This window comes from Budorcas taxicolor, chromosome 11, assembly GCF_023091745.1.
Source record: "Budorcas taxicolor isolate Tak-1 chromosome 11, Takin1.1, whole genome shotgun sequence".
Classification (NCBI taxonomy): Eukaryota; Metazoa; Chordata; class Mammalia; order Artiodactyla; family Bovidae; genus Budorcas; species Budorcas taxicolor.
In genome coordinates this window covers 146,197,154-146,221,328 of record NC_068920.1, presented here as the reverse complement: position 1 = coordinate 146,221,328, position 24,175 = coordinate 146,197,154, and the positions used below count along the sequence as shown (strand labels likewise).

Below are 24,175 nucleotides of genomic sequence, written 5' to 3'. Positions count from 1 at the left end.
AGAAATTGCTCACAAAGATTAGTGACAGTTATTTATTTTTTGTAAGTTACAGTAAAGAAATGTTCTCAGTTCTTTGAATTGTCTCTTCACTTATATTCTAATGTAATTCAAAAGCTCAGTTTTCTGAATGTCTTACATGAATGGGGACTTCCTATCAATTGGCAACCTGCTGCTGTATTTCATGTCTTAACGGGACATGCTGTGAGGGTTTAATAACAACGTCAAAAACCTTGGGCTAAGTGTATAACCAGCTCTTTTCCCTAGTAGTTGCTGGTGATGGCCCAAAGACAAAAGATTGGGCACGGAGGGCAGTTCCCACTTGATGATCCACACTATTTTTCATCCTTCTATATAAACTCGCTTTACGATTCACATTTACAGCTGGAACCTGGCCTTGTGGGTCACAGGTAAGACCTGTGTGGCAGCAGGCATCCAGACAGTGTCACGTGAGCTGCAGGTTATAGGGAGGACAGACGTCAAGGTCGTCCCTTCACAATATTAATGTACAGGCTGAATACCACACTCTGAATTTACCATGTGGACACTGATTTCATACGTTTATTGGCATTGTCCAAAATATTGTTTTATTCTTTAATGGAAAAAAGCTATTAATATTCAAATGAAAAGGGTCACATTAAAAAACTTGTAAGAAACAGCCTCCAAGAACATCCAAGCAGCAAGTCAGAGGGAGGGAAAAACGCTTCAACAGCCCATCAGTTTTCTTCAAAATATTACTTGACAGGATACAACTCATTTCACTGGCTACGACAATTCATAGAATTTTTCATTGTTTTCTTGAGATGCAAAAGTTCACTGTTGCAGTGTTTTCAAATGACCAGTCAAGGGTTACTTCTTGGTTAAAAAGGCCACTGGTAGGTTCCTTGGACTGGAAAGGACGTTCCTTCACCGCAGGAAAATCTGCTCCCAAGAAAAGAAAGCTGAAGTCTTTGCGGAGCCTCTCACAACTCATCTTTCTCCAGGTCGTCCAGCTCCACGTCACTCAGGTCAATGTCGTCTTCCACGGGAAGCTGTGGGACAGAAAACCACGGTCAGGCCCTGCACTGTCTACACAGAGAGACAGGCAGGCAACCCTGAAGCCTAACGTCTCACTTCACACAGTCAGGCCCTGCAGGGTCTATGCAGAACCACAGGGAGGATGACCCTGAAGCCTGACGTCTCACTTCACAGACCAGTACATTTCTAGCGGTGCTCTGAGCACAACAGCTTCTGCTCACCCAGCTCCTGCTTTTAACCCTGCCTATCAATACAGGGAGAAAACTAACAGTGATTTAACTTGTCCTTTGAGGAGGATGGGCAGAAATGTACTGGAATATATTTAATTTCAAAGCCTGAATTTTGCACTTCTCTCAAAGTTACTGAATTCCAGGTTAAATGTTCACTTGAGGGCCAGTAGGAAAGCAACCTCAGTGAATTTCTCTGGCTGTCTCAGTCATGAACATCCAGTGATGCACCGACAAACAGGGAGGATGGGATGAAGGGCCTACAGGCCTGAGAAACATACTTCAGGGCTAGGCTCACATCAAAGTTCAGGTCTGAGGGAGAGGTCTTGGGTCACAAGCAGCAAAGATGGGTCAAGAAAGTCAGAGGCAGGACGGAAGCCCCGAGTCCTGCTCATGGCTCAGTTGCCCTCAGGACTCACCTCGCCGTCCTTGCCATCCCAGGGCTCCCTGGTGCTGATGGTGGGGAAAGCCCCACCGCCTACAGGCGCCGTGGATCCACGCCCAAAAGACAGCTCCCTGAGGGAAAGATGAGGAGAACACGTGTGTTAACAATGGACGGTTGGCGCCAGTGAAGAAACAACTCTTCGCTCCTGAGAAGTACTTCACAAACTATCTTTTCCATCAGGGACAACAATGTCACTGTATGACAATATAATGGCATTCCTGAGGAAGGATTTGGCAGCAGATAAAGCCAGTTACTACCAGTAATTTGAAAAACAGCGCAAACATATCTTGCCAAAATATAATTAAGTAAAAAATGATCAAAGTGGATCTAGACATGGACTAGACCAGTAACTGGATTAACGAAATTCCACACTAACTTTAGAGCCCAAGAAGGTTTCTCAGTGCGGCCACTCTCCATGTTCTGGCCCAGGGGGTCACTTTCCCACCATTCCCTGAACTGCTGTATGGGCAGAGCAGAGGGCTTCAGCACAGTCAGTCAGACCCTGCGTGTACCAGACTCGTGCAGGCTGTTACACCAGGATGGCTCAATGCCAAGTGCACAGGGTGGCAAAGGGGCCCGAGAGGAGAAAAGTGGTAGGATCACTTGCTAAGTAAAAGACTTCAACTGCACAGGAAGATGATTCCAAAGCTCTAATTTATGAACATGTGTTCTCCGAAACGTGAAAGAGGAAATTACTCCACTTATTGCGTACTCTAGAATAGTCTGGAACCATTACTACAAAAGAACCAAGTAAACAGTTTGACAAAACAAAAACTCAAAGAAGGAAGAAGTTACCTGAGAAACTCATTAATGCCTTGCTCACTGAATGATCCCTTTAGGAGAGCAAATTTCATCTTGCGTGCGTTAATAGCTGCCATAGCAGGGTATCCAAACCCTCCAATCCCCAGCGCACTTTCTAGTTCAGATTGGGCTCCAGCTTCTGTCCACAGCCACCTAGAAAAGTGGATTGATTTTAGGGTAAAGATCCCTTTTGACTTAATTAGAACCCAATTAGTAGACATTAATTAAAGGACAAAAGATTACACATCAAATAATTTACAGAATAAGTATAGAAAAAAAATCAAAAACTAATTTGAGTTTTTTAAATAACATGTTCCAGATGTGCTCTTAAGTATCCTTGGTTCCTCTCCTGTTTCCTACACCCTAACCCTAAATGGACTGGTCTACCAACAGGACCATTTCTCCTCCCAGTGCCCAAAATACTGTCCAATAAACCTGATGAATTTTCTCTGTTACTTGAAATCCTATCAGTATCATTTGGGGTTATTAATGTTCTTCGGGCATGTAACAACTTTTTTTAAGTTAAGGATATGTCATAATTCACACATGTAAAAAATGCTCAACCAGACTTCCTGGGTAGCACAGTAGGTAAGAATCTGCCTGCCAATGCAGGGGACACAGGTTCAATCCCTGGTACGGGAAGATATCACATGCTGTGGAAGCAACTAAACCCATTGTCACAACTACTGAGTCTACATGCTGCAACCACTGAAGCCCATGTCCCTAGGGCTCATGCTCCCCAACAAGAAAACCCAGTGCAATGAGAAGGCTACCCAATGTCAGCTCCCTCTACTCATACAAAGATGAAGGACAAGGAACCTGGGCACACAGCCTCCTGCATGCACACGCTAAACTAACAGAGGCTGTGCAAGGCCTCTGTGTGAGACCTGCACCCACGTGGAACCCGGGACAGCAGTGGAGATGGAGTACATAGGGCAGAAAGATTATACAGTGGAAATGAGACAAGCTTTGTTCTGAACAATTGCCAACGTCCGGCCCTCGCTCAGAAGAGGGTAAAGAAACATGCCTCTATTTCTGTCTTTATCTAGCCTTCAAGGCTGTGCTAGAATTCAGCTCTGTTACTAATTGTTTTTGCTTGCTAGCCGAGGACTCCAACCACCATTAGAACATGATTCCTATAAGAAAAAGTGTACCATGGTACAAATAAGATACTTGCATTGATTTGTTTCTTCCTAGGTGGTAATTATTTTTATTTACTAAAAAAACACCAGAAGATGAGCCCCTCAGGTCAGTAGGTGTCCAATATGCTACCAGGGATGAGAGGAGAGATAGCTCCAGAAGGAACGAACAGGCTGGGCCAAAGTGGAAACAACGCTCAGTTGTGGATGTGTCTGGTGGTGAAAGTAAAGTCTGATCCTATAAAGAACAATACTGCATAAGCACTTGGAGTGTTAGGTCCATGAATCAAGGTAAACTGGATGCGGTCAAGCAGGAGAAGGCAAGAGTGAACATCGACCATCTTAGGAATCAGTGAACTAAAATGGACTGGAATGGGCGAATTTAATTCAGATGACCATTATATCTACTACTATGGGCAAGGATGCCTTAGAAGAAATGGAGTAGCCATCATAGGCAACAAGAGAGTTCAAAATGCAGTATTTGGATGCAATCTCAAAAACAACAGAAGGAAGCTGGTTCATTTCCAAGGCAAATCATTCAACATCACAGTAATCCAAGTCTATGCCCTAACCACTATGCCAAAGAAGCTGAAGTGGACCAGTTCTACAAAGACCTACGAAACCTTCTAGAACTAACACCCCAAAAAGATGTCCTTTTCATCACAGGGGATTGGAATGCAAAAGTAGGAAGTCAAGAGATACCTGGAGTAACAGGCAAGTTTGGCCTTGAAGTACAAACTGAAGCAGGGCAAAGGCTAACAGAGTTTTGTCAGAACACACTGGTCATGGCAAACACCCCATTACAACAACACAAGAGACAACTCTACACATGGACATCACCAGATAGGCAATACCGAAATTAGACTGATCATTTTCTTTGCAGCTGAAGATGGAGAAGCTCTATACAGTAAGCAAAAACAAGACCGGAGGGGACTGGCTCAGATTATGAGCTCCTTATTACAAAATTCAGACTTAAACTGAAGAAAGTAGGGAAAACCACCAGGCCATTTGGCTATGATCTACATCAAATCACTTATGATTATACAACGGAGGGGATGAACAGATTCAAGAGATTAGATCTGGTAGACAGACTGCCTGAAGAATTATGGATGGAGGTACTGTATAATACTATACAAAAGGCGATGACCAAGACCAATCCTAAGAAAAAGAAACGCAAGAAGGCAAAGTGATTGTCTCAGGAGACTTTTACAAATAGCTGAGAAAAGAAGCAAAGTGAAAGACAAGGAAGAAAGGGAAAGACAACCCAACTGAATGCAGAGTTCCAAAGAATAGCAAAGGGGAGATAAAAAGCCTTCTTAAGTGAAGCCTCCAAAGAAAGAGGAAAATAGAATGGGAAAGACTAGAGATCTCTTGAAGGAAACTGGAGATACCAAGGGAATATTTCATACAATGATGGGCACAATAAAGGACAGAAACAGCAAGGACCTAACAGAATGAAGACTATGTGGCACAAATACACAGAACTATACACAACCTTAATGACCTGGATAATCACAAATGTGTGGTCACTCACCTAGAGCCAGACATCCTAGAGTGTGAAGTCAAGTGGGCCTTAGGAAGCATTACTATGAAAAAGCTAATGGAGATGATGAAATTCCAGCTATTTCAAATCCTAAAAGATGATGCTGTGAAAGTGATGCACGTAATATGCCAGAAAATTTGGAAAACTCAGCAGTGGCCACAGGACTGGAAAAGATCAGTTTTCATCCCAATCCCCCCAAAAGGCAATGACAAAGAATGTTCAAATCATCATACAACTGTGCTTATTTCACATGCCAGCAACATCATGTTCAAAATCCTTCAAAGGCAGACTTCGGCAGTACGTGAACCGAGAACTTCCAGATGTACCAGCTGGATTTAGAAAAGGCAGAAGAACCAGAGATCAAACTGCCAACATCTGCTGGATCACAGAAAAAGCAAGGGACTTCTGGAAAAACATCTACTTCTGCTTCACTGACTACGCTAAAGCCTTTGACTGTGTGGATCACAACAAATTGTGGAAAATTCTTAAAGAGATGGGAATACCAGATCACCTTACCTGCCTCTTGAGAAACTTGTATGCAGGTAAGAAGCAACAGTGAGGACCAGACATGGAACAAAGAACTGGTTCAAAATTGGGGAAGGAGTACATCAAGGCTATGTATGTATTGTCACCCTGCTTCTTTAACTTAAATACAAAGTGTATCACGTCAAATGCCGGCTAGATGAATCCCAAGATGGAATCAAGATTGCAAGGGGAAGTATCAACAACATTAGATAGGCAGATATCTAAGATACCACTCTTAATGGCAGTAAGTGAAGAGGAACCAAAAAGCCTCTTCATGAGGGTAAAAGAGAAGAATGAAAATGCTACCTTGAAACTCAATATTCTAAAAACTAAGATCATGGCATCTGGTCCCATCACTTCAAAGTGGAAACAGTGACAGATTTTATCTTCTTAGGCTCCAAAATCACTGTGAAACGTGACTTCAGCCATGAAATTAAAGGACGCTTGCTCCTTGGAAGGAAAACTAGGACAAACTTAGTATATTAAAAAAGAGAGATACCACTTCGCTGACAAAGGTCCATATTGTCAAAGCTATGCTTTTTTCCAGTAGTCATGTGGATGTGAGAGTTGGACCAAAAGAATGCTGAGTGCCAAAGAACTGATGCTTTCGAACTGTGGTGCTGGAGAAGACTCTTCAGAGTTCCTTGGACAGCAAGGACATCAAACCAGCCAATCCTAAAGGAAATCAACCCTGAATACTCTCCGGAAGGACTGATGCTGAAGCTGAATCTCCAATACCCTGGCCATGTAATGTGAGGAGCTGACTCACTGAAAAGAACCTGATGCTGGGAAAGACTGCAGGCAGGCGGAGAAGGGGATGACAGAGGATGAGATGGTTGGATGGCATCACTGACTCGATGGCCATGAGTTGGAGCAAACCCTGAGAGATGGCAAAGGACAGAGAAGACTGGCGTACTTCAGTCCATGGGATCAGAGTTGGATGAGACTTAGCAACGAACAACAACAAAAAACACACCAACGTGAGCAGAGGAACACAGACTACAGGAAATGCTGAGGAAACCACTTTCAAACAGCACTATACTTTCCTTCCCAAATGATCCTGGGACAGTTTGATAACTCACCCCCACATCTTCTTCTTGTATTTGTCCGCCAACTTCAGAAGAACTTCCAAGTAAGAATTTCTGCCTGCAGCTCCTGATTTAAACAAAGATTTTACAGGTAAAAAGAAAGGAGTTGGTAAAGTAATTCCATCTGTTAAGTGTCCTCAGAGCAGGCAGCACAGAACTACTGGACAGAGAGCCCCCACTGGCCATACCCGTGTCAAGAATGTGGGGCAGCACGGCCACAACGCAGAGCTGATGCTCCTCACACGTCTTCTTGGCGACGTCCTCATTGATGATCTGCGGGGTCCAGAACACAACGGGTGTTGGAAGACCATGTGACACAGAACCCACAGGTCTGCTTGAACAGACTGGGCATTGTCATGCTTACTGAAGAGCAAAGTAATTCAAGAGCGAGATTAGGCTCTTCCCAAATAATACTTCCTGTGTGCACTACAGAAATATGAACGAGAATTCCATTTTTATCTCTTAGCCATCTATCTGCGGTGGGGACGAGCCATTTGTATGCACACATGGTCTCTGAAATCAGTCAGGATGCCTGGGCACAGCCTTGCTCTGATGTTTAGTCTTTTATACAGGTAAGAAAGCCATTAACATGTATTATATATTCTCATGGATTTGAGGCTTTCTTTGCCTCTTCCCCATATGTAAAATGGAGATAAAAACGGTATCCACCTGTAAGTGTTCATATGAGAATTAGGTGCTCAATAAATGTTAGCTATTATTTTGAGAATGATAAATGAAAGACTGGATTTAATTTTAATGAAGCTAAGGTACCTTTTGCTTACAGTGCAATTACTTTAGTACTGAAAGTTATGAAAAGCTGCAATTTATAAGACAAGTTCTCCCCATCTGAAAGTACAAAAACACTCTAAAGAGAACAATTTTAAAAAGATAAAGAGCTAACTGGCAAAGACAGAAAATGTCTTTACTGCTTCAATGTGGTCTTTCATCAGACTGGAAAAGCACTCCTTACTATAGGTGATGAAGAGGTTTACCTCAAGCAGCTCAGGAGGTGGGGCGTTATCAGAAAACAGATCGAGGGCCCGGGAAACAATGTCGGATCTCGTGCGTCCCCCGTCGTAATCCACAGGAGACTCACCTTTCTGGAATATCTTGATTGTAGGGAATCCCCTAATCTATTAAAAATTAAAATTTTGTTGCTGTTTGTTGCTAAGTCGTGTCTGACTCTTTGCGACCCCCATGGACTGTATCCCACTGGGCTCCTATGTGGTATTTCCCAGGCAAAAATACTAGAGTAGGTTGTCATTTCCTCCTCCAGGAGATCTTCCCAACCCAGGGATCAAACCCGCATCTCCTACATTGTCAGGTGAATTCTTTACCACTGAGCTACCAGGGAAACCCCCAAAATAAAATATCAGAGTAGATACCAAATTAATATTTAATAATAAATAAGATGATCTTTATGGCTAAAACTACTTTATAGGTAATTTAACATAACAAAAACACTCCTTGGCCTGCATCAGTGTCTAAGGGGCAGCATGCAGAGGTCTATCAGTCAGGGGATATTAACAGTCTCACTGCCAGGCTTAGCCAAATCTTATTCAAACGCTGGACATACATCAATACAGTAATATATGTGCTCAAGAACAAAGGGACAAACTTCAGAAGCTGTATGAGTAACCTGTGAAAGCCTGGGCTCACATTAAGCCCGTAGGCAGTGCAATGCTGAAAGCAAAACCAAGAACCCTCAACAGTCTTGAGTCCCATATTTACTAGTTAAGATAGCGAATGATTTCATTTCTTCATTACAAAATGGCTAAATTCCTCTCCCACCTCCTAGGGAGACCAGGAATACACAATGGAGCGACAGTTGAAAGCAGCGTGTTTCACAGAGAAACCAGCCTCCCAAGCACACTCACCCCGTATCGGCTGGCGAGAACCTGGTTCACGGTGGCATCCACAGCTGCGAGTTTCACTTTGCCTTTCGTTTGCTCTTTCACCTCTGTAGCGGCCGCGGCCCATTCTGGCTCTAGGCTACAGAAAACACCCTGCATTTTAAAAGGGTATGCCAACTCTAGGCACACATCCTTTAACTGCTGCACACATTTCCATTCAGTCCAGTGAAATCACACTTGGGAAACACTCCGCATGCAGCTTTATGAAAGCTATGATGCCCCACCCTCCCACATTCACTTCCCCATCCTTCATCCATCATGCCCCTCCCAACCCTGGATGCCAGCTCCCTGCTCATCTCTGAAAACATGACAGAGGAAACACTCGGCGCAAATGCTGAGGTTTAACATTCACGTAGAGCCGAAACTCTGGGGGAGAACATCTTGGGGATCACCTAGGACCTGCTTCAGCTCTTCAGAAGTGAGCCAGGTGAACAGACTAAAAGCACTGTGACTTAAAAAAGTACCTGGTACAAAGCACTTACTTTTTGCAGTGTCCACACCAGGGAGCATAAAACTCAACCATCCAAACATCTTCACTGTCAAGGACATTCTTGTCAAAGTTGTCATCCGTCAGCTCAATCACGTCCTTCTTACTTGAACTGTCACCTCTGCCCTGTCATTTGTGACATTAAACCTTAGTTTACAACTTGGCCAAAAAGAACACTATCACCATTCTAAATATACATATAGCAATAATCAATTCTACATCTTAACAAAGTTTTGAATTCTTCTTTCAAGCGAAAACTATTTTACTTAGATAGGGAACATTCCTTAGTATTATTCTTTTTACCTGGCAAACAGTATTTACTTTCAAAGAATTACCAGTACACTCAGTATCACACGTAACATGAACCTGAACTCTACTTTTGCTACCTTCATTGAGAAACCCCAGTGTGGCTCACAGAACCACCTCAGTAACACTGTTCTCATTCAGAACCACGCTGGTTCATCCTGGATACCTACAGTTCAGATAAAGCCCCTACTACTTGAGAAAGCTAAAAACAACACTTAACCCTTTTATCTTTTCGAAGCATTTTCTTTAATACTAAACCTACAAAACAGTCAGAATTGATATAATGCTTTCTGTTGCCTGGGCCAAAAGCCATCAGCGTTGAAAAGAAAACCTGTGCTCATTAAATGTCTTAAGTTTGAGATAAAAGGCATGAAATCTCTGGTAAGCTAAGTCTGTATAAAGAAGCTACTCCTATTGGTCTCCTAGAAGTGAAGGGCTGTTTTGTTACGTGAGCAGGCAGACCTTGGAGATCCTGATGGTTTGGTTCCAGACCACTGCAGTAAAGTGAGCATCGCAATAAAGCAACTCATATGAATTTCTTGGCTTTCCTGGTGCGCATAAAAGTTATGTTCACACTATACTGTAGCCTATAATTTTCGTACCATAGTTTATTCAGTATGCAATAGCATTATGTCTAAAAGACAATAAATATCTTAATTCAAAAATATGTTAATGCTAAAAAATGCTAACCCTCATTTGAGCCTCTAGAGAGTTTTATTTCGCTGTAATAGCAACATCAAAGATCACAGATCACAATTAAATCACCATAATTATAACAAAAACTTTTGAAATACTCCAAGAATTAACACAATGTGACAGGGTGAGCATACGCTTTTGAAAAAATGGCACTGACAGAATTGCTTGATGCACGGTTGCCACAAATCTTCACTTTGTAAAAAATGCAATGATTTGAGAAGTGCTATACAATGAAGTGTGCCTGCATGTATCAGGAAGAATCCAATGCCTTTTCACAAAAACATAAGCACATCATGGTTAAAATCCACATTTCATACAAGGAGATCTAATACATCCATCTACAGAACAGGAATCTTCTTCCCTATCCAGTTGTGTGTGCGTGTATGTGCACGTATGCTCAGCTGTGTCTGACTCTTTCTGGCCCCATGGACTGTAGCCTGGCAGGCTTGCTTCTCCATCCATGGGATTTTCCAGGGAAGAATACTGGAGGGGGTTGCCATTTCCTACTCCAGGATATCTTCCTGACTTAGGCATTGAACCAACATCTCTTGTGTCTCCTGCACTGGCAGGCATTCTTTACCACTAGCACCACCCGGGCTCTCTATCCAATTATGTGTGAATAAAAACGTCCAGGGATTTCAGCCTGACTGCCACAGACACAGGCCGAGAGGCCATCCAAATTTCATCCGTGTTTGCCCAAAGTTGACCTGGAGAAGAGCATATCTCCCTCTCACCACTTTGGAACTACAAACACCATGGAGGCCAGAGTTCAGCTTCCAGGGCCTGAAGCTCTTTCTCTCTTGCTGTCTTCCAAACTCTTCTACTTAGGCCCAGGGCCAAGGAAGCCATTTTGGGGCCTGGTTTTTGGCCAGCAGCTCAGCTGTGGTGGACGCCCCAGGGGTGACTGGCTAGGAGCAGAGACCACAGGGGGCCACACGAGCAGCTCTGACTCCCTCTGCAGTCACTTGACTCAACGTCCTCTTATTATTACTATTTTTTAAACTCAAAGTCCACCAATTTAAACCACTTTTAAAGATAATTCTCTTCTTTGCAGAGTTTCCCTGGTGGCTCAGCTGGTAAAGAACCCACCTGCAATGTGGGAGACCTGGGTTCTATCTCTGGGTTGAGAAGATCCCCTGTAGAAGGGAACAGCTACCCACTCCAGTATTCTGGCCTGGGGAATTCTATGGACTAGTGCATGGGCTTGCGAAGAGTTGGACACGACTAAACGACTTTCACTTTCATGCCCAGTTTACAATCAGGCTTCAAGATCATGACACAGGTTAAAAACTGACATTATACAGAGCCTTACTTGTTTTCCAGAGCTGTAGCCACTGCCCCGGCCGCCAAGGCGGTCTTTCACAAGCTGGCGCAGAGCACTGAGGGCAGCATCCACAATGGCTTCACCAGTTCTGCCACCTGCAGGGAGACAGGGGCATCAGGTGAACAGCAGTGGGCAGGCTGGGTGTCTATATCTGATGCTAGCTAAAGACTGGAACAGACATGTCTGTCAGCTTCATCTGGTGTTCAAACAGACCTACTCGAGTGTCTTTAAGACAGGACCAGTTTCTTCTAGGATGTATTTCCTGCTTAAACTTTACACTGGGAAAACTAATTCCTCTTCTTCAGTTTTAGGTTGTTAGTGAGAACAAGGACATTCTATTCACCCATAAATACCATCTACTACTGAGAATAGTTCACGGCAATGTCTACTGAATGTGTAACATGTACACAGATGAAAAAGGTTATCTTGTTAACAGAGCAGGATAAATTTCTAAACACAAAGTACCAAATGAAGGGAATGGAAAAAACTATTTAAATGAGATTAAGGGATAGAAAGGACTGGACAAAGGAGGATACAAGGCATCCGAAGCTAAGAAACTGGAAAGCAACCTACTTCCTTCTCTACCTTGTTTAAAACACAGTTATTCTGGGCTTTGAGGTTCTGTAGCTGAACTTGCTCTTAATTTCAATCCCTGTATTTACAACAGTGGCACTAACCTTGGGAAGTTTACCAAAAGCTATGTGCTCAAGAACAAGTCAGGAGACTCTTGATTTACTCAGAAGAAAATGGACAATACATGCCTTGAGATTATCGGAGTTCAAAGGCAAAACTAACAAAATCTCCTCAGAAAGTTTTTTCTTTATTAGAGTTTTCTAATCAAACTGCCCAGGGAGAGATAAAAACGTCTAAGAACACTTCAGACCTGACATTAGAAAGAAAATATAGCACAGCAGTACTCAAGAGTGTGTTCAGATAATCGTCTACTACATCCTGGTTGAGATGTAGTGACCAAGCATGTCACTTCCTAAGACAGGCAGGCAGGCAGACCTCAACATAAAAACAGCCTTCTGCTCCTTATCTACTGCAGACACCCCACTTTCTGAGTCAGTGCCCCTCCCAACAATCTCTACCTAGAAGTACACCGAATCAAGAAATACACTAGGGAAAAAGACAGAGAGGGTTTTCTCATTCTAGACCAAAGGCGAGCAAATTCTTCCTGCAGAAAATAAAACAGTCATTATTTTTGGCTCTGCAGGCCACACTGCTCGTCGTAGCCACTTGACTCTGCTGTCTTACTGTAGAAGTAGCCATAGACAACACCAGTGAAAAAGCATGACAGTGTTTTGAAAACTTATTCACAAAACCAAGCAGCAGACCAAATGCTAACCCCTCCTCTAAACATTCAATTTTCACAAATTAGCAAAATTAAAAAATTGTATTCCAAAGCAGAAAAGCAGGTGTTTACTAAGAAAAATGCAACTTTGTTTTATGGAGTTTTAGAGCTATCTTCAATATGATACCTATTTGTGACATCTTAAATAACAGGCAACTCTACAAAAGAACAGCTGACTAAAGTAACATTTAAGTCTTGAGAGTCTGGAGCCAGAGTTCTCTCCAGCTGCTTCAGTAACTCACAGCAGATACAACTACCTCACCTATAAAAAGGAGAACGTGCAGGACTTCTTCATTATCAACAGTTTAAAAGACTAAATAATAGCTTTAATAATTCAAATACTATATATGTTTACAAGACTTAAAGATTCATGGGCAAAACACTCCATGGTAATATCAACAGTTCAAACTGACTTTCCAGTTATAGGACTTTCTTTTCCCACTCTTATGCTCGAATTCCTAACAGTGAAGGGATGAGCACTCGGAGCAAGAAAACACTTGCAGATCTTTAAAAATACTATATAATTATAGAAACTTATTAAATAGTAAGTAATGAGTAAAATATCTTGTTGTTGTTTAGTTGCTAAGTTGTGTTCAACTCTTTGCGAACCCATGGACTACAGTCCGTGAGGTTCCTCTGTCCATGGGATTCCCCAGGCAAGAATACTGGGGTGGGCTGTCATTTCCTTCTCCAGGTAAAATATTGAGTAATTAGTTTTTTTTTTTTTAAACTAACAAGAAAAAGGAAAGCACAAAACATCACTACTCTATCATTGCTAAGGCCGTGTGGTCTAAGCTAGCATAAACAATAATAATAAAAAAAACCTTTCACCTGTTTGACACGTTTAATCTCTGAGCAACTCAGAAGATGTACGAAATCACAGATCAGGAATTTCAGGCACAAGGCAGGTGAGAAACTTGTAGGCAGCAGGGCCAACAGGTTACAGAACCCCGGGTTCTCTATCTGGTCCTACCCACTCACATTAGAATTCCAACCAAGGGCATGAAGTAATTAGGAAAAGTTCTTACCTTGATAATCTTCTGGTTTGTTTTTGTTGGATCCAAAAATCTTAATGGTAGGAAATCCCTGAACACCATACTGACCCCCTAGGGACTGATGTTTGTCTGCGTCAACTGCACCAACTTTGACAACATCCTGTGGAAACACAGAAGGAATATCCGATTTTCTTTCAACCAGAGCAGACTCCACAAGAACCCATCATCTGATGATGTAAACTCAGAGACAAGATAATAAAGGGCAGGGTCCTATTTGCCAACAGAATTATGACAGCTGTAGCCTGGGAAACCAATCCTAAATGGAGGGCTGGACAACAGGCAAGTCAGCCTGTGAGGAAACTCAGCAGCTCCCAGAAATAGCCCGACTAAGCACAATTATGCCACTTCACTGGGAAACAGAATTAACGAAAACAGACAAGACATAATTTAGAATGTACAGTATCCCCTTGTTCCCTACATAATTCTGGAAGCAGAACAAGAGTACTGGGCTTCAACATGCAAACTGACCTCCTACTGTACATTAAGCCCATTTGCTTAAACTTATTTCAACATACACATACACAGGTGAACATAAACATCCCATAAACTCACTTTCAAGGCAGTTGCTGCTTTCTTCCATTCTGGTGTTAACCTCTGGCAGTGGCCACACCTTGCAGGGGATAAAAACACGAGAAAACAGTCAGTCTTTGATTCCAATTCGAGAAACACTCCCCAATGGTCTCCTGAGTGCCATGGACTGGGGGTGGGCGTTTGCAGGGAGAACAGCACTAAAAAGACATGATCGGCGACCAGAAGGAGCTCATTGTTGTGATTTCACTACGATCCTTTTTTTAAAAAAATCATAATAAAAAACCTTCCAAACTACTGCCAAGTTAAATTATATTTAAACAGTTTAAACAAATATTATCATTTTAACTCCATCCCTGAGGGGGAACATCAGTATTTACCTTGCCGAGTGTGCCTCAAGTGTGGTCTGAGTTCTATGCTAAGCAAAATGAAGATTCTGAGACCCCCAAGGAATCAGAGTTCCTAAAGAAGAGGTTCAGGAACCTGTCTTTAGTAAGTCCCACTAGTGATTCTTCAATCTATTAAGGTTTGATAGCCCCGACATAGTCCAGAATTTTCATCTTATAGATGAGATGACTGTTTTAGAGCCTGGATCTGTGGGGCCTGTGTCTTAATGCGCTATAGCTCCCATGGCAGCTTGTGGAATTGAAATGCACATGGAGTCTCAAGTCAGTAAGGCTAAGGAGTGAAAAGCCTTGACACCATAAGGTGGTGATAAAAGAACAAGGGGAGTGAGACAGAGACACACAAGACAAGGAAAAATATTCTTCATCTTTTAGGTACTAGTACTTGGGAAAAATTACTGTGAAATGTAACACACAGACAAGTGCTTAAAAAAAAAATTATATATACAGAAGTCTATTATGTGTGTATCAGCCATAGGTTATAGGCAGCTGTATTACTTTCATCACCGTGTAATACCCATGTATGAAGACAGCGTAGCTAATTTAACTACAGGTGACTATTTCCTTTTTTAAACAAAGTCAATTTTCTTTTAATTAGGTCTCTAAGCACCTAATGAGCCAATGCCACGTGCCAGGACCATGAAGCGCATTCTTCACACAGGATTTCATCTCATCAGCACAGCCACCCTGCAGGCAGGCTTCGTGGTCATTTTCATTCTACAGATGATGAAACAGAGCCTAAGAAGGTAAGAAACCCTTCCAATGTCACAGAGCTGCCTGACAGGTTTTCCTGGCTCCAGATCCCACGCTCTTAGTCAGTATGTAACATCACCTTCCGGGGGCCTAAGCATAATCCAACAGTTTAGAAGTCAAGATCTTTCAGCAAAGTGCCCTGAAATGCTGATTCTACCCACTACCTACACAGCATATTTTCCTATTCAGGTAAGCTACTTGGAAATCTAGGAGTCAAAATTTTACAGGACTTTGTGCCTCTTTAATTTGAACTTATTCTAATGAAGGAAGGACTTAAATCAGAGATTGTCAGAGTACATACACCCTGTAATTTCAATGTCAAGCAATGTAAAGACAGATCAAAATGCCACAAATATAAATATAGCAGCACACCCTATAACTCAGGGGTTTTTCACTGGGGTCCACAGATCCCCAAAGGGATAGTGGACAAGAATTTAAGAGCTCTGTAACCTTTGATTGGGGGGAAATCCTCTATTTTCACTAACCTATAATTAAAATTTAGGATTTCTTTCAATTATAAACAGTAATTACATATCATAGTGGGTTTGTACTTGTGACTCTGTCAAAAATAAAAATCACAGCTATTTTCTCACCACCACTATAGCTGGTGCAAGTTTCTTTCAACATCATTTACGTTCATCACCATTTCAGAATTATGGTAGCTAGCTGTGAAAATCTGCTGCTGGACCTTGCTGTTTATAGTCTCTGTAAATGAGGACTGCAAAACCATATCAAGATTTACTTTGATAGTTTAATAATCTTATTCCAGTATTTCAGGTTTCCTTTGTGATCCCATAGCTTTTATTCTATGCATGTAAAACCTTTATTCTAAGGAGGAACTCATAGTCTTCGCCAAGCTGCCAAAGTTTAAACACACTGAGAGGTTAAAAGCACACTCTCTAATGAGACATTCTCTCATCCAGGACACTATGAAGCAAAACTTTGCCAGTTAACAATGATAATTAACTACTTGATCCAGAACCTTCTCAAGCATGCTGACTGGTTTTGTTTTGAAATGAGGTATATTTTCATATACTGTAGCTCCCCCCAAACAAGGTAAATTACCAATGCCATAAACGACAAAAAATATCAAACTTGTAAAAGCTGCATACAAAGGCATTCAACAATATTAAGCCTGTACAACTGCCATTTGTACCTTTACTAAAATGAATGAATGAACCTATACAAAATTCTTATTTGGATAACAAAGAAAAAAACAAAAGGAATTTTAAAAAAAGTATTAAGATGAACAGTATTTTCATAATGTAGTAACATAAACTTTTAAAGTAAAGGATTTTACCATGATTTGCTACACTGAACTGGTACTGAGTTTCTAAAACTGTTTTCTTTTTCCAAAGAAAAAACTGAAAAGCAATAAAGGAAAATCTTTATTATTTAGGCATTGCCTAAAAAGCGCCTGCTCAAGGACTATCTGTAAGAATTCCATTCACTACCCGCCCTGCCCCTCAGAGGACCACTCTGGACCTCAAGTCGGCGCACAGCTCACCTGCAGATACAGCTGGTGGTACTCCATCTCCTCTCAGGCACCTGTCACCTGCAGTCTGCAGCAGTGACAGTCTCATGCCTATTCTGCACCAATTCCATTGATCTGTTTCTACACGTTTATTTGTTGGGGCTTTGGTTTTGTTTTCATTAAGTATTTTAACTACATAAACGATCAGTGCAATACTGTGTATTTTGACTGTGTAGATGACCCTTGAATAAGGAGAGTTACAGGTGCTGCTGACCTGCTGCAGTCGAAAATCCACATATAACTTTATAGTCAGCCCCCTGTATCCACAGATTCAACCACAGTGAACTGTGTAACAATGGAGTACAAATTTGTTGGGGAAAAAAAAAGCCCACATTTAAGTGACTTGCACAGTTGTATCTTCACTGCAGGTTTCTCTTTTCCCCCCAGAAGTAGATGCAAAGCAAGAGAAGAATTTATCTTCAGCCCACTTACATTGTCCTAAAGACCAGGTAAGTGCGTCTTCCTAAAATTCCTTCTTTCTTGCAACTATTAGCTACTTCCAGCATTTTTTCCTAACTGACTCAAACTCTGCACCCTTTAATAGTCAATCAACCCTTTCCCTCTTGTCTTCTACTTTTTACCATTATGAGATTTCTTTTCATTAGCATTACCTGGATGTGTCCTCTACCTCTTTTTTTTTATTTTTTTTTTTCTCTACCTCTTTTAAACAATCAGTAAATTAGGTAAACAAGATGGCTCAATCGACAACTACTTTATACTTACTTACCATGGAGCATAGAATTCTACAAGCCACAAACTGTCACTCTGAATAACTTCTCGGTTGAAGTTTGAGGGGGTTAATTCAATTACATCATCACTAGACGAATACAGACCATTAACTGTTATAAAGAGGGTACAGCTCATCAGACCTGGAATGACAAGAAACATACCATCAACAGCAGGGTTCACGCTCTGACTGGAAAAGTTCTTTTCAACTAACCTAGGCCATTCACACAGAGGGCAGCTTGGGTCAGCTCTCTCCTAGCCCTCTCATTCCTCTACTCCCCCACTTTCAGCCTGGCTACTGTTGGAGCTCCTGGGATTTTACTCTCTCTGGGGCAGTGGTGAACAAGAAGGGAACAGACGGCCCACACCCTCATCTCTTGAGCTGTGTTGGGAACAGATTTAAATACTATTCTTAGTGCTTTCCCTATGCTAACACCTTCATTCTGTACAATCACACTCTATGAGGCAGGACTATTACTGCCGTCTTCTGGGCAAGGGTGCTGAAAAACTGGGACATTCCATCCAACTCTGAAACCCTGGATAATCCATCCACTATTTCTTGTGTTATTCAAATGCATTATTAGCATGCTATTTTTATTAAAGCTTTTTGACGGGAAAAATAATTATTTGACTCTTCGACTAGACTGTGACTCTCTTAAGGACAATGATTTTTTTTTAGGTATCTTTCTTGCTACTAACATTATTCATGGCATATCATGAGGCACTCACAGCGCTGCTGGATGAGCTCTGAATGTTCACGTGAACAACTGACAAAGGGAGGCAGACAGTCTATTATATTATTAACAGTTTAGCTACCCTGTGGAACAAATATATTTCTCTGGCTACTCATATGCCACCTTAGTCACAATTTCATATGCTTACTTTGTAGACAGGATTTAGATTTCATGTGGAACTTTTTAAATAACCCAATGGTAAACTTTGAGAAGGAGTACATATTGATGTCAATTGTTCTATTGCTCAGTCCTCCACCTTACACCTACTACTAAGGCATTCTGAATTTTCAAATCACTTTGAAATACATTGGATCCACTTGATTTCTCAGAGCACTACTACTTAGAACATGAGAATCATCCTGATTTTGGAAACATGGGCAGATAGAGATCAAATGGCCCATCTACGGTTACACCTAAAACTGGTGGAGCAGCTCTGACTCTTATTTCCAAGCTCTATCAATTAAACCATGTTGTCTTTTCAGTACTCAAGATAGAAAGATTCAGTACGCCATGGGCATGAATAATAATTACACTGCTTGAGAACACTGCATCTGAATTACAACATGACTAGCACTGTAGGAACTTCACCGTGAACTCTATCACACTGTAGGAACTTCACTGCAAACTCTACTAACAGTGATGCGATGCCACTAAAGGTTATCATGCAATGGGTATGATCAGATTTGCTTTCTATAGAGTCTTCTGGCTGCAATGTGAACAGGGGATGGAGAATTATCAGGAGAGTGGTTTCACATAAACCGAGGGCAACGTGAAATGAACTACAGTAACAAAGGCTAACAGGAGGTCAAGTAGCCAAGGCTGAAAACTGCCTACTGGATATATGATGACAGAGAGGTCCCCGGGGCCCTGGGCGGTCGTGGGAGAGAAGCGAAAGTAAGCAGCAGTCAGGCTGCACAAGGTTAGAGAAAGCAGGAGGGGACAAGCTGGTGAAAATAATACAGAATCTTTTAAAACTGGTTTCTTATAGAGAGCAGGAGACGCCAAGTCAATGTGGGATAAAAGGAAGTCTTCTTTTCAAGGATGGGAGTGATTTGAGCATGAAGGGAAGAAATATGTGGAGCAGCAGAGACTACTACAGGGAATAATGGAACAAAATGCCTGAATTACAAGGAGGTGAGTAAACCCAGAGTCAAAGAGAGGGGTATCTTGCCACAGGATGAACTCCTCTTCCATTTCAAGAGGTGGAGAAGGGTGAGTGCGGACGGAGGTCAAGCCAACCAAGGAGAGGCTCCTTTTATAATTGCAGGTCAATACAGCAGCCACATGGGGCTACCCCGAAGGGAGGCGTGCTGGAGGTGTAAAAAGCACACTGAATCTCAAAGACTTGATAGGGGAAAAGAGCAAATTATCTCATTAGTATTTCTGATATTGATTTCCTCAAGATATTTTAGATATAACGGATAAATAAATATATATTAAAATTAATCTCACCGACTTCCTTTTGTCTTTTAAATGTGACTACCAGAAAATTTTAAGTTACCATATAAATTTAGCATTATATTTCTATTGGGTGGTGCCACTTAATAATCTTTGCTGTGGAAAAGATCAGAGTTGGACACATTCACTAAAGCAAGTAAATCAAGAACCTAAGTAGAGACCATCCTAATCGTCAGTAAGCTTGAGAATAAAACTGGTTTTGGAAACTCTTCTATGGATTTTTAAAATACATTTATCTTCTTTAAAGAAAAAAATCTGTATGACTTGTTATTTATTCAATATATTGAGCTCCTTGCAAATTTTTAAAAATAAGAAAAGCAAACAAACAAACTATAAACAGTTCTGCTTAGAATGAATTATTAATATTTAGGTAGATATTGTAGCTGACATCTCTCTACATTATACAGAGGTTTAAAATTTTATATAAATGTTATCTTATTATACATTCCCTTTTGTAACCTTTTTCACTCAAAATAAGTTACATTTTCTACTAAGTAGCCCCCATGTAACCATTTTTAATGGCTGTATCATGTTCCTAATCCACTACTGACACAATTTGATGGTTTCCACATTTTTTTTTCCTATTAAGAGGCCAATGCTAAAAATTCTATTTATTCTCAAATAAATTTGATTATTTCCCTAAGAAAAAATCTTAAAAGGGAGATGGGGTATGGCTACCATTTTGATATATGTATCTATTCAACTGGCCTCCAAAAATTGACATCTCAACTAAGAATAACACTTATAAGACACTACATACAGTTAACTCATTTACTCTAAGTGGTATGTGTCATCATGACCATTTTTAGCCCAGGAAATGGAAACACAGAAAAGGTAACTTGCTTAAGGCCACATAACTAAAGAGTAACTAGGTACCCACCCCCAAATTTTAACCAAAGGACTGGACCCTGTGGGAGTAAACCCCAGAAGGGGCGTTCTACAGACTGTGCAGAGGAATCACATTCTTTCTCTTCTGTCAATCCGGAAGAACAACGAAGAAGGCACTCTCCTCTTCATGCTGTTCCAAGTAGGTTGGAGTCATTATAAGAGGTTTTAATGACTGTTTCACTCATTAAACAGTGATTTTTGTTTAATTGTTCACATCAGGAAAGTGGTACGAAGATGGGCATGCCTAATGACACTCAGTATAACATAAACTTCAGCTTTTTTTCCCTCTAGTAATGGTGCTGGACTTTTGTAACTTTCTATAAAGTAGCCTGGATCTCCCAAGAGCACCCTCCCACTATAATGGCTATCAATGGAAATGTCTTGATAAAGGTTCAAGAACTAAATTCTTTAAGAGGCAGTAAGACCTATAGGGTTAGAAGGAAATCAAACATGCTACTCCAAAAGTATTAGAAGGTGTACAAAATCCAACAGCAATAACAGCAGTCAGTAACTACCCCCTACAAAAACATTCAGCCCACTTAAAATGATAAGAGTAGGTCAATGTTGATCGATAATGATCTGTTTCTAATATTCACATGGTCATTCCACTCACTGATAACGTGCACCAATGGGAAATTGGAACATCCAAATGTCTAGAAGCTTTGTGAGCAGATGGTTTTGCCATCTGTGGCCTCCTATTATCCCCCAACAGTAGTTAAAGATGCTATAAATCTACATTAGTAACCTCTCTGTACTTCACCTGCTAGCAAGAGTACATGGTCCCAAAAAAGTCATCTAGAAACCGAGAGGGCGCCCCAAAAGGCTGACTACCTTAAAATAATGAGTCAACTGAAAGAATCATAGACGCTTTCAGAGCCCTGTCTGAATTCACTTGCAAGCAACTAAACAGAAACTAAGTTCTTCGCTCCTCATCTATTATCTCTACAGTAATATGGCAAATATTTCTCTTGCTTTCTCTCTTTAGGTATATATACATACACACAAACTCCTTAATCCCGAGAACAACGCTAGGGAGTACAAGCCCAAAGTGGTTAAGTAACTAGCTCCCAGTTACCCAGCTAGTAGATTCGGGGGACCGAATCTTGCTCTCTGGACCAGCGTGCTCAGGTACCCACTGTTACAGCGCCTTGATTGGGACCAAGAGGGCCCAGGGAAGGAAGGGGATCCTCCATCTCACTACTGAACTCGCTAAGACATTTCCCTTAGTCTGGGTTCGATTTAGTTCTGAAAAGTTCAATCACATCTAAAGCGCTCTTGCATCGTGAAACCCGCTTTAAGAAGGTACTGCTGCCTTTGAAGGAAACTTCTGATCGATTTCAGGACTGGGTTTTGATATTTCAGGTTTTTCACAAGTGGGAATTCCATAAAACAGTTGGTGAGGGCAAGCTGCAGTATGAGGAGCCCGTGACTCCCCCCGAACACTCGAGGCCCAGAACAAGGTCCCCCTTCCAGGTGCCCCACCCCCGCCCCAATACCCAGCCACGGTCAGGGACGAGCCATAGTCGGTCTCGGGGGGTTCGATCGCAGCTCCCGGCCTTCGCTCACACCCCGCCCGCCCCTTCACAAGAGCCCGGCGTCCGGCACTCGGCCCCCGGCTCGGGGCTGTCCCCAGCGCCCCGGGTTCGAGCCCAGCCTCGGGGCTCCTGCGCGCACACGCTCCACCCACCACCCCAGCCCAGGTGGGATGCGGTCGCCCCCCGCCAAGGGCTCCCTCACCTTCCCGCGCGCCCCACACGTCTGCTGGAGGGCCAGCGCAGGGTTGGGGGAGGAGGGGGAAGCTCCGGTCAAGGACAGTCTCAGCTCGCAGAGCTCCCCTACCGCCGCCGCGGCTGCCTCTGCGGCATCCTCCGCGAGGACCCGGCCCGCGACCCTCCTCGCCAGCGCGGGGCCCGGGCAAGGCCAGGCGCCCGCTTGCTCCCCGGACCTCTCAGGCTGTTCCCTTCACCTCACCCCCCGGCCTCCCGGACGAGGAGGCCCAAGCCTACCAAGCACCAGGCGAGCCATGCTGAGCGCCCGCGCCGCCACACGTTCCAGCCGCCGCCTCACCGCCGCGCCGCGCCGCGCCGCGCCCCCGCCGCCCCTCGTACCGCCCTCGGCTCGCGAGGTGAGCTCGGCGCGGGGCGGCAGGGGTGGGCCGGAAGACGTTCGCCAAGCCGTGGCCGCGGCTTATTGGTCCCGGCAGACTTCGCTCATTTGCATAGCCAATGACAGGCGGCCGGGTAGAGGTTACCGGTTTGGGTTTTTGCGGGAGCGGGGGTGATGGGCGGAAGGAGGGACTAGATGGGGGGCGGGGCAGAACAGTTGTCCGCCCCGCCCCCCACCCTTGTGCCTCACGTACCCACAGCCCTGGTTTTCCGTACTTGTTCTTTCTGGGAGTAAAGCAGTTAGTGTTGTTTTTCTCTCGGATCCTTACGGTTCTGTCTTTTCCCCACTCGCTTCTAACCAGTCTCTTTCCTTCCTTCATCCCTTGCTTCCCTCTACCCTCCTAATCCTCCACCCATCACCCTCTTTGTCCCCAGGGAGGAAAAGTTTTTTTGGGCCGTCAGCGTATCTACGACCTTATTAAAAATGACATATTAATTTGTTTCACTCGTTGTGCCTGAACAAGTACTCAGTTATAAAAAACACTTGCTAAGCACACACTGTACAGAACACAATTCAACAAGTATTCATTTTGTTGAATTAAAGTTCTCAGGACCAGGGCACAAGACTGCAAAGTTTTTCACAGACAGGCCCTCCGTTCTCTGTGGAAACCCTGCGGGGATGAAGCTTCACGACTCCTGATTTGCAGGGTTTACTTCCTCCTCCCGGGAGGGACCCTAGCAATGAGTTTACATGGTCATGTGTTTTGTAGCACTTGCAAAAGTGAAATATTTTCAGCATTACGGGCTAAGATCTCTGCATCTTTCCACTCTGATTCCCTTTCTTACGTTTAGAGCAGACTCGAGCATTTTGGTTTTGTATTACTAGTGTATTATCACCATGGTTTATTTCTTCGTAATGCTTAGTGCATGAAACAGCTCTGATTTTGGCCAAAGCATTTATGAGATCTGGGAGTAGTGGAGGCTGGTAGGGCTTCTTGGAGGAAGTGGCACTGGAGCTGAGTCTGGAAGAAGGAGAAAGTCTGTCAAAGCACAGAGAGGAAAGGGAGTGATGAGGGCACAGAGGGGTGAACTGACACCACGAAAAGGAAGCTGGCAGCAAAAGCCAGA

The 24,175-nt window shown here is 42.8% G+C and overlaps 1 protein-coding gene across 1 annotated transcript; it reads right to left on the bottom strand.

The window, feature by feature from the left end:
• Positions 1–91: 91 nt before the first annotated feature.
• Positions 92–23,036, bottom strand: PDIA6 (protein disulfide isomerase family A member 6). Its single transcript, XM_052647901.1, has 13 exons — positions 22,949–23,036; positions 17,864–18,005; positions 14,470–14,527; positions 13,891–14,017; positions 11,497–11,603; positions 9,178–9,308; positions 8,660–8,774; positions 7,775–7,915; positions 6,971–7,055; positions 6,777–6,849; positions 2,482–2,640; positions 1,661–1,757; positions 92–1,028 (listed from the first exon to the last, which is right to left on the bottom strand). Exons 1-13 carry the CDS (start codon positions 22,965–22,967, stop codon positions 960–962), a joined length of 1,323 nt encoding a protein of 440 aa, XP_052503861.1. The 5' UTR covers positions 22,968–23,036; the 3' UTR covers positions 92–959.
• Positions 23,037–24,175: the final 1,139 nt, after the last annotated feature.